Source organism: Halichoerus grypus, chromosome 3 (genome assembly GCF_964656455.1).
Source record: "Halichoerus grypus chromosome 3, mHalGry1.hap1.1, whole genome shotgun sequence".
Lineage (NCBI taxonomy): Eukaryota > Metazoa > Chordata > Mammalia > Carnivora > Phocidae > Halichoerus > Halichoerus grypus.
Window position 1 is genome coordinate 52,360,980 of NC_135714.1, and position 14,396 is coordinate 52,375,375.

Below are 14,396 nucleotides of genomic sequence, written 5' to 3' on the forward strand. Positions count from 1 at the left end.
ATATTCCCTTGAGGTTACCATGAGGTTTATATAAACTATTTCAAGGTTATAACAACATATTTTAAACTGATAACAACTTCAATATAATTCCTAAACTTTATACTTTTACTTCTCCTCCCCTCACATTTCAGATTATTGCTGCTATAATTTACATGTTTTTTTTTTAATTGTGTAACTAATAACAGATTACTGTAGTTATGGTTATTTACATATCTTAAAAAAACTTTTAAAGTTGTAGGTGAATTATGCACCATTATTAGCATATTGCAGAATCTAACTATGACTATATATTTACCATTACCAGTGAAATTTACACAACTTATTTGTGTTTTTACATTGTTAATTAGCATTATTTTACTTCCACTCACATAATTCCCTTTAGCATTTCTCGTAAGGCAAGTCTGGCGGTAATAAACTCCCTCAGCTTTTGTTTGTTTGAGAAAGTCTTTATCCCTCCTTTGTTTCTGAAGGACAGGTTCCTCAGGTATATAATTCTTGATTGACAGTTATTTTCTTTCAAATTTTGAATCTGTTATCTCTCCTGACCTGAAAAGTTTCTGTTGAGAAGTCTGGTGAAGGTCTTATGGAGGTTTTCTTGTATGAAACTTCTCTCTTTTCTCCTGCTACTCTTAAAATTATTTCCTAGTCTTTGAAAATTTAATTATAATGTGTTTCAGTGTAACCTTATTTGGGTTCAACCTATTTGGAGTCTTTTGGGACTCATGAACCTGGGTATCTATTTCTCTCTAAAACTTCAGAAAGTTTTCCTCCATTATCACTTAAATATATATTCTGTCCCTTTTTGTCTTCTCCTTCTGGAATTCCCATAATGTGAATATTGTTTCTTTTCATTGTATCCCATAATTCTTGTAGAATTTCATCTTTCTTTCTCTCTTTCTCTCTTTTCTTTTTTTCTTTCTCTTTCTTTCTCTCTTTCTCTTTCTCTCTCTCTCTTTTCTTTCTTTCTTTCTTTCATTCTATCTTCTTTCTTTCTTTCTTTCTTCCTTTTTTCTCCTCTGACTGAGTGATTTCCAATGTCCTATCCTCCAGGTTGCTGATTCCTTCTTCTGCATGGTTGAGTCAGCTTTTGAGAATTTCTACTGAATTCTGCAGTAGTTTTTGTATTTTTCAATTCTAAAAATTCTGTGTGTTTTTTATTTCTATTTCCTTGTCAAACTTCTTGTTTTGTTCATGCATTGTTTTCCTAATTTCATTTAATTGTGTTTCCTTATAGTTCACTAAACCTCCTTAAAAGGATTACTCTGATTTATTTGTCTGACAGTTTATAGATCTCCATTTCTTCAGGGGCAGTTATTAAAGCTTTATTAGATGTCTTTGGTGGTGTCATATTTATCTGATTTTTTTTTTTTTTTTTTTTAATGATCCTGGACTCCTTACATTGGTATCTGCACATTTGAGTAACGGGGCTCCTCTTCCAGACTTTAGAGGTTTGCTCTGACAGATGGAGTTCTTCACCAGTCAGCTCAGTTGGAATTTTTGGGTGTGTCTGCTGGTAATGTTCTTGGACAGGTAAAGCCTCCTATCATGGTCTATTTTGGGAGAGGCAACTGTTTGAACTGTGAGGATAAGGATGAGGGTTGTACTGTTGGCTGATAACAGTTGGATAGGATTGCTGGCTTTGTTTTCCACATAAGTGAGGCTGTTGGATGGGCTCCACAGTTGCCTGGATCTCTGGTCAGGCTTACTAGATGGTCGGGACTGGGTACAATATTTAGTAGTAGATGGGACTATGAATTTGCTTCCTTAACCTGGCAGGACAGGACCTAGGGATGTACAGCTTGTTGTTTTCATACTTGAATCAGGTATGACTGTGTACTGAATTCCTTGGTCAAATAAGGCCACTGGTTTTGCTTCATAGATGGGAAAAGATGCAGGCTGTATTCCTTGTTCAAGTGCCACTGTATGTAGGGCTATTGGATGGACTATACAGTTTCCTGTGTGTTTCAGTTCGGTTCCCTTGGACAGGTTGAAGGCTGTATTCAGCACTGAACAGAAACACAAATTAGAGTCCCTGTTGGGGTGCAGTGGAAGAAACATCTCTAAAGTCAGTAAAGCTCTTTGTTTGTCATTTTAACTCAAGCTGACCCACATCCAAAGTATCTAAACTGAACAGAGCCACTGGCTTTGCTCTGCAAACTACTGGGTTTGCCTGCCAGCCTCTCAGTGTGAGCTCTGCTGGGCCACACAGCTTCCCAGGAGTTGTTGCTAGCCCTTTTGACCAGATGGGACTGTAAGACACTCTCCACAGAAGGTGGGGCTGTGATTCAGCTCCCCGAATGGGTATGGGCAAACTGAGCTCCAGAACTGACAAAACTCCTCCTTTGAGGATCCATCGGGAAGATCAGCACCCTACCCTGTTTCCTAGTCAAAGTAAGCCTCTGACTTGGTTCTGCAGATGAGCAAAACCACTGATTAGGATTACTACTTGGGCACTACAGATATGAACTTCATCTGTCATGATCCATGGGCTGGTTGTTGCAATCCCCTCTCCCTTTCTCCATGGCAGTAAGATTCCCCGTGGCTGAACCCCACAGATTCTCCTGCAATTTCCATGGTGTGAGATCAGAGCAGGAGTTCTTACAAAGTGACTCACAATTCTGGGGGAGTCTTGTCCCCTCTGGGTTGTCTTTTCCCATTGGAAGAACCAGAGTTCAGGAGAGACCTCTCTGCATTGTGCTGCACTGGCCTGGAGACAGGCAATGTGGTCAAGGTGTAGCTTCTTCTTTAACCCTTCTAGTGCAGTCTGTCTTGGTCTCTGTGGTGTGTAGAGGTGCTTCAACTTCAAGCAATGTTCTGGGATTCTCTTAGTGGTGTCTTGTTTTTGAATAGTTGTTCTTCTTGTGAGCGAGGCAGAAGTCAGGAACAATATATGTCACCATCTTAGAGCCATCACTCCTCCAAGAGAATTAAAATTAAATGGATTTCAGGTATAAAACCTGAGTCTAGAGTTTAGCCTGGACTAGGGATTGAGAACTGGGTTGCTTATATACTAAAATAACAGAAAACAATTTAAAAAGTAAAGACTACCTGCCCTGAAATGGAGGCAATGTGTGGGAAGAGATCTTGCCTTGTGCTAGCGGGGTTCTGGACAATGGAAAGGGGAGACGTCAACATGGGGTATATCAGAGCATAAGAGCCTTATGAAGAGCAGCTGATCAAGTATTTATTGAGAGGGGGAAAAAAAAGGAAGGAGCTGCAAGTAAACTGCACAGAAAATATCCCCTGGACTGTACATGTAGTTTTGTATGCACTTTTATTATACTTCCCACTGTCAGTGGAATGAGCCATTACTTAGATGATGAGGGCCAGAGTCACTGTGGATGACTGGAGGACTTTAGTCAGCAGTGTCTCCTGGTCTAGAAGAGTTGTTAAGAGCAGTGCTGGAGTTAGACTACCTGTGTTTGAATGCAGATTTCTATCACTTTCAGATTTGCAACTGTGGGTAAGTTACTTAACCATTCCCTGCTCACTTTCCTCATGTGTAAAATGAAAATATAATTATTATTATTATTTATTACTATTATTACTATTATTATTATATAATTTCCTAAGCTTGTTTTGAGGAAAAGAAATCAATATATATGTAAACTACTTAGTACAAATGTCTGGCACACTGTAGGCCAATAATCAATGTTAGCTATAATTATGGTATACAGGTATGTGTACTCATTAGTATGCAAATAGAGTCAAACATTTCATAAGCAGTTCTAAATACAGTACATTCTAAACTTCCTTACATCTGGTTATGTTCACTTATATAAAAAGGATAAGCCTTCACAGAATTATATTAAAACCTTTCTGAAAATATAAAAAAAAGTTATGCTTCCTAGTACTATTTCAAATTCTGAATATAGCTGAACAGACCAGAAAATTGTATATTTCAGACTAAAAGAGTGATGTCAAATTATGATGTCAGACATCTTTTTTAGGAAACTTCTAAGAATTTAATTCTTCCAACTATCCACTGGGTAATTTCAATGACTATCTAGCTATCTATCCACCTATCTATCTGTCAATCAGGTAAAACTGACAACATAATGTGCGAGGACTAAATATCTAAAATATTTGAAGATATCTCTTGATATGTTTTGTGGCTAATAAGAAACATGTGACCTCTAATTGGGGAATAATGAGGTAAAATGCAACATTTTCAACCCATGATCCTTATACTGATGGTCTTCTATTTCCTAATCAAATCCCAGTATTCAATAGCAAATAATGAGGAAGCCAGCAGAAAATTCAGACCTCATGTCATTGATTTTTATCTTGGATAGCTCTATGGAAAATTTGCACATGCAATTCTTTTTTTTTAGATTGTTCTCCTGACCCAGTTTCCCTTTAATCATCCAGTGTAAGGGAGATGACGACCTGTGATTGTGAAATCTTCTCTCAAATAGCCTGTATTTAGTAGTGGGGAAAATACGGGGACTTACATCTCTTGTATACCTGTTTTGCTCTACGAATTTCATTAGGCAACATATATACATTCTTATTTTATTTTCACAACAACCCTATGAGTGTATGTTAACACTTCATTTTAACTATGTGGAATCTGAGGTAGATGGTTCAAGACCATACCACTAATATATGATAGAGCTCATTTCATGGTCTTTACATCTCCCCATTCTGCACTACCCAGTACGAAGCACAATTATTGTGAAGCTAATTAAAATTAAGCTACAGGGCATTCAAGGAGGGAGTCTTGTCAAGGACATGGGCCACTTCCATGCTATTAAGGCATTAGGGAAATATTCACTAAAGCCATATTCAGTTAGATTTGCAAAGGTAATATATTTTTATATTCCTTTTCTTAAGGAGGTTTCCTCTCATAATATAAGTTTAAAAACAAAACTGCTGCACACAGTGCTTTCCTGTTTCCTGATCCTTACCCAGCAAGTCAGGTGTGCACATGCATGCACTCTGCAGAGTGTTAATCAGGCACACTCCCAGAACTTTCATTTATGAAGTGTTCTACCAATTAGAAAGTTGTTTCATTTTGTTTGTTCTCCACAACAATTATGTAAAGTAGGCAGTACCAAATTACAAATAAATGAACTGAGGTCAAAAAAAAAACCAACAACAACAACTAAATGAGTGTCCACAGAACTTAGGGTTGGTAAGCAATGGAGATGAGCCAAAAACAAAACAAAAACAAAAACAAACAAACAACAACAAAAAGAGACAAGCCTAGTTTGTTTTTGAATTTCAAAGTTAGAGTTTCTGTTTTTGCTTATTTTTCCATAATTCTATAACATTTAATCACTTTTCGACTTTTGTTTCATAAGCTTGAATCAAAAACCAGTGACTCCAATTCTGTAAGATTAAGAGGTTCTATTGTTAATGTTTCTCCCTACCCCTTCCAGAGAAATCAAATATGATGGTCTGAAACTGGACATGGTTCAAATCCTTCAGACATAGCAGTTTCCAAGTATTTTCTGCTTTTCTGAGAAGGCTAGTTGCACCCCCTTGTAAAAGACTCATTACACTGCCCAGGGTAAAACTCTTGACGGAGAAGACATTCCACTGCTATCTGCCACAAGACCAGGTGTCCAGCCTCACCTGTTCAGCTAGCACATAAGGCAAGAGAGGACTCTGGGTGAAAGCCGAAATTTGGCTCACAGAGCAAGTTCCTGCTGAGGACTGCTGGGCTGAACCAGGGCCAGCCGGATCGACCTGCTGAGTTTGTCTTTCCACAGAAAAGACATTAACAAGCATCCTGGAACAGGAAGATACAGCCAGTGTAAAGAAAGTGAGCTATCTCATAAGAAACATAAAACTTACATAAAAAACTTAAATCCTTGTGTTTCTGATTTATGAATTAAGTAAACAATGTATGACTTAGTGTGACACAATATGCTCTTTACTTTTAGAGACTGGGTCCCATGATTTATTTAACAGAAGACTATTACTTCTCACCCAGTTTGACATCATGACTTCCTTGGGGGTGTTGGAACATAGCAGGCATGGGCTCTTATCCTCTTATCTTGCTTTGACTTTGTACGAATGGAGTGTCTTATAGGAAAGGTGGGAGGAAGGAGAGTTGGAAAGAGAGAGAAAGGAAGGAAGTGAAGGAGGAAAGGAGGGATTGAAGGAAGGAGGGGGACAGGGGAAGGGAGACGTGGCAGATAAAAATAAGAGTGTGACATTATTACAAGAGACAAAAAAGACACTACCCATTTCTGAGTAAAAGAACAGACTGTATTTTCTCTAAATCTTCCAATACTTAGCCCGAAACATGTTTCCAAGTAGGAACATTTTCTCACAAAGCATATGCAAAATATTTCAACCCTCAGGTTTTGGCTCTTTGATTTTTTTTTTTTTTTTACCAGAATCATTTACTTTAACAGAGCTATGGGCCCAGTTTAGTTAGAACTGAAGACATGTGTAATGGATGCAGAGATGGCCTGGGCAATAGTCCAGCGACTAAAACAGACTTAGAATCATCACAGACACTTTAATCCCAATTATTTAATCTGCGGGGTGTCTAACACCACAAGTATTTGGCATGACTCAACAAAACAGTAGAAGAAGTAGAAACAGAAGAAGAAAAAAACCTAAATTGATGAAATAAAATGAACTAAAGAGGTTTTTTTTTTCATTAGACTATGATTTTTATCCTCAGAGCAAAAGTGAGACAAAGATAAAATTAGAATATGTGTGTGGGGGGAGGGGGTAATGGTATTTTAAAAAATAATATAAAAAATAAAATGCAAGTACTTTTATTAATATCAAATCATATCAAAATCATAGTGATACCACCTTGACACCTCTCCCCACTCTTTGTTTCAGCCTCACCGTGATCTTTCTACACACATTTAGGGGTGTGCATGTCCATGTACACCTGGACCATCATCTGGCCAAATTACTGCACTCTGCTTAATAAATGTACCATGATTAAAGCCATGAACACATGAGAAAAGAATGCATGACCTAGGGTTGATTTTTGACCACAAGATTTTGTATGCTCTTCAGTAGTATATGAAACAATTTAAATATTAATAAAGTAACACATAAACTGATCAGAGACGAAAGGCTGTGGTTCCTATAGGAAAAGAAGAACTAGAATAAACCCTAATTACAAACAGAAACTACCAGGTTTTCCTTAACTGAAATACATTGTAAATGGTATTCTAAAGACAAAGCTCACACACATTTTTAAAAAGGATCTTCCAGCAATTTCTAAATAGTAGAAATGATTCCTTAGGGTTTCTTTAAATCACTAAAGATTAAAAAAAAAGCATTTAAAAATTTTACTAACACTAAATGACAATTAATAAATGTCATCATGCTAAACCACAGAGTTTTCAAAAACTCCAAGTGGTACACCTACTACATTAGTTCTATTTAACACCTGAGATTCTCATTAGAGATAGTTGAAAGATTTAAGCTTTTACAAAACAAAACAAAAAAATAACAAGACCATAAATTACTACACATTTCACTAGACACAATTCAAATTCTTATGTACCTTACAGTGCTTTTCCCTTTTATATATTTATTTACTTTTCGCTTTTACTAACAGATTATATTAAGTAAGAATTTTTTAAGATGGGAATGAAAGAAGCTAAAAGGGAATTTAAAAGTCTTTATTTCTCATGAAATTCACTGATTAGAATTACATTTTAAATCATTTCATTGTTTTCTATTGTTATTGTAATATAAATCTTAAATTAGAGCTACCTCTTGATTTTATGTGATCAGAATAAATGAAATGAATAAATCCTATATCTGTGAAATTTATAGTGTCAGAAAGTGAAAATTCCAATCACCTTTCAATACTCAAGAATACTTGTGGCACTATTTATGTGTACCTTGATTTATAAACAACTATTTCATAGCACAATTTGTGGCATTACTGATCCTACTATTTTTGTGGAAAGTTCTTCATTATGACACCTTGTATATGTTAATAATGTATTATTAAAAATAAACTGTTCTCTAAAATTTGAATTTAAAATTTTAAACATTTTTTTCTTCAGTAAAATAAATTTTTTGTCTTCTTCAAATACTTTAAAATCTATTTCATTAACTCTGAATAAAGAAATGTCTGGACAGTCAGAAACTAAAAAGAGAAAAGTAAATATATGATAAAGGGAGACTTTTCTAAATACTCATGCTAATTGTTTTGGAAGTTCAAACCAAATACTTAAGGGTGAATCATTTAGTTTTTAATTTAGACATTTTTAATGGAACCAATAAAAGATTTTCACAGTGAATAACTTTCAAATCTTCCAGTTTTCTAATCACTATATAATGCTTTAAAAATTATGAGTAGATCAGAGATTCTGTCATCTTTCTTATATCATATACCTCTTACTGAATAAAACTATTGTTTTGTTACTTTAAAGATATATATTATTAAGCTTCTTAAAAAATAAGGAACATTTTAATCTGTATTTACGAAGCCTTTAGAGCTCATTTTATATTTTATATTTTACCACCTCGTCTGGGATAAAACATAGGATAAAATTTTTAATGTGAATTAAAAATACCAGTAAATGTGCTTATGTATACAGTAGACTAGGATAACTCCTTTGAACTACCTAACGAACTGAGTATATAAATTTTGATAAAATAACAAAATATGTATTTACCCAGTAGAGCTACCAGTAGGAGCTATTCTGCTCTACAGATAAATACATACTCACCAGAGATATTAGAACTGCAAGAATCATTCTGAGTCTCTAAGGCGATAATTTATATTTTTTGCTTGCATATTGCTTTTATAGTAAAAATTTACTATTTCTGAAAGGGAAAAATGGACCAATACTGCAATCAATTTTTAATGGCTTATAATAAGCAAGGCTGCATATTCAAACTTCAGTTAATATTGATGCTTTATGAAAACAATTGTAAAACTATTTTAAAATGGTCAAGAATGCATAAATCGTGTTTGGATAATTAGGTACCTCTGCTAATTTAAATTCAAACTACTCATTAGTAAAATGAAATATATCTGGTAATTTAAATGTAAAAAATGAAGTATAAAGAGTTATCAATACTTTCTATAGTAGTTACGTCTTTAAGATATTAGCAGCACATTTTTTTTAAAAAAGAACATTGACTCATATAAGTAAAAATAGCTATAGTTAGTTACTATAATAATGTACATCATAGTCTATTTTTATAGTCAAACATAGAAAGGTTTCTTCCAAATAAAAGAGAAATTAATTAGTCATTCAAGCAAATACATAAGAAAGCACTCCAAACAAAGGAGATTCAAGTGGTCAAGTCAGTCAATCAGCAAAAATGTAGTGAAAATAAGAAAAGCACAGTCATTTTCTCAACAGTAGCAATACTGAATAAAGTAATATTTAATTAAATAGTTTGGGGATGTTTGTCTACAAATAGCTGTATCATCTAATATTGACATTTTATGTAGAAATATTCTAAATGGTTACAATTCGTAGAGTATTAATTATATAAATAATGGTAAGTACAGTAATGCATTTCTAAGTATAAAAAATAAACCCTTTTAATCCTATGTGGATTGAAATAAAGAGTTAATAGTATTTACAACTGGTGATATTACAAAAAGAATATTTTCAATAAAAGGAGAAATGTTCACTGTAAATGCAGGAATTGTCCACCCTCTTCTCTGTCTTCTATGAGGAAATAAAATCTTCTTACCTGTCACCCTACACCCAAGATTTTTGTCTATCTCAAAAAAAAAAAAAAAAAAAAGCTTAAAATTAAAGAGTCAACCCTTTACCCCCTTTCATGGTTTATAAATCAAAAAGCCAAAACTCGTCATGGCCTCTTCTCCTTCCAACCACCTAAGATTCAAATAAGGGTGATTGCTCTCTTTTTTTGTTCAGTAGTGTCCTGGTGAGGGAATGATTTTACTGTCCTTTTTCTGTGGGGTCCTGCCGGTTTATCTAAAAGGAAATGAATTATAACAGGATGACAAGGCCACAAAACAAAGCCATTTAGTTTTACAAATCTATTATGTCCTCCAATCTGTTTTATGGGCCTGGTCCTATTATAAACTAAGAAAAACCCTAAAACAAACTCTTTTTTCCTTTCTTTCCATTGAAAACATCTACAATTTTATGACTGTTTAACACTTTAGCCTAAAATTTTTTCCGCTCTGTGTGTGTGTGTGTATGTGTGTGTTTTTCCCCCAAGAGTCCTTCCACCCCACCTTCTCAAACATACAAAACATTCAGAGACAAGAAACTGGACTTTTCAAATACAAACTGCTGACAACTGTCAGAAGCACTTTACTGGGACATTACTGACTGTAGCTTCAATGAATTAAGCTTGATTCACTGCGGGTGAATCATTTTCAATGCAGAGCTGTTCAGCAGTAATTGGCCAAGAATCCCTGCTGCGAAAAGCACTTGTCAAATAATGCTTGTTTACAAATATATCTCCAGACAGCAAAAAGTGGCAGTTACTGAATAAGTTCAGGGCCACCTCCAATATTCATAACAGTGGACATGCTCTCTTTACTTATTAAATCTATTAACATTTTCACTTGTTGATATACTTGCTAATGTTTGTCCTGCTTGATCAATCTCAGAGATAAGTTGCTAAATATGCCTCTGAATTATTTTATAATAGAAGTGTTTTGTATTAGACTGTAGTTAAAAGGTTTCTTCCACATGTAATTTATGCCTAATGTATGTAAAAAGACAACTAAAGATATATTTATCTTATCTTAGAATTGAATCTAAAGAGTACATTTTCCTCTTATTGTCTTTTATCCAACATATCCTAACATTCATTCCATCTCAATTTAAGATTCTAGATATATATTTGGCTTTTCCTGTTCAGTTCTGCTTATTTATGTCTACAAAAGTTAAATTTTAAAAATGACTAGAATACAAATTATGAATGTAAAGTCACATTTATGTCTATCTGCCTTGAATTTTTTCCTCACATAATGGGAGCATTCATATTATATATATATATATATTTATATATATATATATATATTTATATATATATATATATGCACACACATACACTATAGTCTGTGAAATCACTAAGTATCTATAGGTTGCAGAAGGCAAAATATATGAGAGCAAGTTATTAATGGATGCAGTGCATACATCGAATCTTTCTGCCCCTGATCTTCCAAAGAACTTCCAGAAATAAACAATCAAAAACAAACTTAAAAACTCCAATTGGAATCTTTAAATAAACTCCTGTTATTAGTATCTTAATATATTATTGCTTGATTTATAATAACACACGGAGAAACAAAAAGAAGAGGAGAGCAATGGTCTGAGATGATACTTATGGAAAGATGGAAAACTGTTGGGTAGAGATGGAATGAATGAGGTGAAGTCATACATATTAAGACGATTTTATTTCCTACTGTGTTTATAGTGATAGATCCCTGCAATCCTCACCTCCCTACAACCCAAGTTTTGATGTGTGTTCAAATAGCTGGCGTAAGGACAATACAACCTGTGGTTGTTAGGTCTGTGATATCAACCAGTCTACCTTCCAGAAGATTTGAGCTCTGCTTACATCACCTTAAGAGACCGGTGCTATTTCCTAGCTTCCCTCCAATTCCCTCCCCTCTTCCTCCTTGGTGCAGTCTTGGCCCTTGTGCCCATTCAGCATCACCCTCCCTGAGATTTCATTTTTTCCCCTTCTCTAACCAAGAGCCTCTACTCCCTTTCATCTCTACATAAACCACTTCCCTCATCACACCTGGGGGAAAAAAAAAATTGAAATATAATGGGAACAGGAAAGGATGAATGACACTACTATTACTGTTACTCTTTAAATCCAAACCAGGATGCCCCTTCCGGTGGAATAAGACAGTTAATAAAAGGATTCCAAACCCTGTTACAATCCTCCGGACTTCTAACATAATAAATCTAACATGAGAGATTAATAAAAGGACTACCACTTAAAACACTTTTTCAACTTTATCAGGAAGGGGAAAAGATGCAGATTGTTTGGGTTAAGCATGGGAGACTGCCATAGCTAGATAACTAGATACAGTGAGCTACACAGAATCCTTAAATCAGATTTAAAACAATAAATGTAAGGATTAAAGAGAGAAGTTCATGGGGTGGGGCAGGGAGTTTCGATCTGCCCTGCTTTCACACGGTTCCTAGGGAGCTGGCAGTGCTCCTAAACCAGCTCAGCGCCTTCTCCTACAGCCACACAACCCGCGCAAGTCACGAGGACACACACGACCCCAAGGCTGCTGCTTCATCTTTCCGGTCCAGCGTCCCCTGCCCTAGGTGTGGAAGGGATTTTTTTAAGGTTCCGTGCCTCACCCGTGGTTTGAGGAGCCTCAAATCGAAACCCCAGTATTCCAGCCAGGGGGCAGGGTCTTTGATGTTTGCGTGGTGGAGCTGACCGCTTCTCGCAGCCCAGATCTGGATCTGAGATGCTACACCTCCCACCCCCATTCTAAAGGAATGAGCTTTTGAGCTGTGACCCAGCGCGGTCGGGGTGTGAGAGGAGCAAGCGCGGCCGAAGCAGATCGAGGGCCGAGGGCGCCCAGGCGAACCGTGGCGGGCCCGGGGGGCTGAGCACAGCTCCGGGAGCAGAGAGCGCCGCACAGGTGCTGTTCCCGCGGGGCCGACTCTACTCGCCCAGCGGCAGGCGGAGACAGCCTTCAGGGTCCGGAGCGCAGGATTGGGGGTGGGGAGGAGGGTTGGGAACTCCAGGATCCGGTGGCGACGAGAGCGGGGCTCTTCCCTCACGCAAACACCGAGACACAAGCCCTGGTGGGTTTGAGCAGCAACTTCCTGGCAGCGAAACTCCACCCCCCTTCCGCCTCATCCCACCTTCCCGCCTTCTTCCACTTTCACCTCAGTGTGATTATGAGCCCCCAAAGTGAAGGGCACCCCACAGTGTGGAGCGCCTTCTGTCCTTCGCCATTCCCCTCCCTCGAGAAATAACAGCTCTTGCCACCCACCCCAGAATAGCAGCTGGCGATGCCCTAAATAACAGCTTCCAGAAGGCACTCCCCCCCCCCAAATAAAAGCAGCCAGCCACCCTCACAATATTTCCCATCACCGGCCTCAAATAACGGTTTCTAAAAGCCCACCGCTCCCGAGATCGTTGTCGCTGAGCTTCAGACAGTTCCCACTCCTTCAAGCCCCAAATGTCACTTCCCCGCGCGCTTCAAGTGAGAACCAGCCGCACCCAACCTTCTGGCGCGGGTCTCAGACCTCTCTTTCCCCCCCGCTTGCAACTTCCCAGCCCCCCAACCAGCCTCGGTCCACACGCAGGTTCCTCGCCCCGCGCTCCGCACCTAATGTAAAACAATGCAACCAGACACAGCAGAGGGGAGCGAAAAGGCTGGCGAAAGCGGACAAATGTTAATTCGTGATGCGGGGTGAGATTTCGTCCGCGGCAGCAGCGTCCAGAGCGCCCGCACCCGCACTTCCAGGCCCCGCCTCGCCCCTCCGCCCCAGGTCGCTGCGGTCCCCACCCCCAACACTACCTTCGTTGCTGGGGCTGGCCAGGAGGGTCCGAAGCGCGGCGCACAGAAGAAGGCACGTCCAGAGGGGGGCCCTGCGAGGTGCAGAATAGCAGCCGGCCAGAGATGCAGGGGTGCTGGGGGTGTCGCCGTAGCCGTCGCCCGGGGGCCTCCGGCGTCCCGCACCCGGGGGCCCCGAGCCCCGCATCTTCTCCTAGCTGCCTCCGCCGCTGCTGTCCCGCGCGGCTCAGTCCACCGCCCCGGCCTCGGGGAGGGGGCGAGGGAGGCTCGCGGTTCCTCCGCGTTCCCCGTGGAGTCCCTTGGCTTCTGGCACGCGGCTCTTCCAAATGCGGGAACCGCGGATCCTCTGAGACGGCCGAAGTTTGCTTCCGGCTCCTGTCTCCCTTCTCTTCAGTGGGCTTAATTTAAATACTAGTTATGGCTGATAGTGCAGTTCTGGACTGGACTCAAGGGTGTCGAGAAGGTCCCGCGTCCTGTTTCTCTGTCTCTTAAGACTTTTAAGGATTGAGGTCTTTAAAATGCCCCTGAGGGGAAAATAAAGGTTCCTTTTCAGTCTTCAGGGCTGAAATGATGAAGGTAAGGGAGACAAGTCATCTTAAGTCAAGAAAAATCCTCAATAAAAAGAGGAGAAAAAGACAGGGTGGCTAAGGATAAAGGAAAGGAGTTGAGAAAATACAGGGTGGAGAAAACACGAGAGAGGCGAGCAAAGGAAAAGATCCAGAGAGTTCAGAGGCTGGCAGAAGGAAATAGCTGCGGGCTGAGCGCTGACGAGGGGAGGTACTGGCGGCTGCGAGCGGGCAGGAGCGCGGAGCCCAGCGGCGGTAGCCCGGAGCTGCTGCGGTTCCCGCTGCTCCGGGAGGAGGTGGTGTGCGCGCGGCTGGGAGGACGAGGTTGAAACTGCACAGCCACGGCGCCCTCCTGCTGTGTCTGGAGCTCCGTCGTCTCCTCTGCCTCC

The 14,396-nt window shown here is 39.0% G+C and overlaps 1 protein-coding gene across 15 annotated transcripts in view; it reads right to left on the bottom strand.

Moving 5' to 3' along the window:
* EPHA5 (EPH receptor A5) overlaps positions 1 to 14,373 on the bottom strand; it is a 343,456-nt gene extending 329,083 nt beyond the window's left edge. For 5 of the 15 annotated variants that reach the window (XM_078068726.1, XM_078068728.1, XM_078068723.1 and 2 more), the window contains exon 1: positions 13,445 to 14,365. In XM_078068726.1, coding sequence (XP_077924852.1) covers positions 13,445 to 13,628 — 184 coding nt within the window. In that variant the 5' untranslated portion in view covers positions 13,629 to 14,365. Of the gene's footprint in view, positions 1 to 13,444 lie in introns of all 15 variants that reach the window. The other 10 variants (XM_078068731.1, XM_078068727.1, XM_078068729.1 and 7 more) reach the window with 4 other exon arrangements.
* Positions 14,374 to 14,396: the final 23 nt, after the last annotated feature.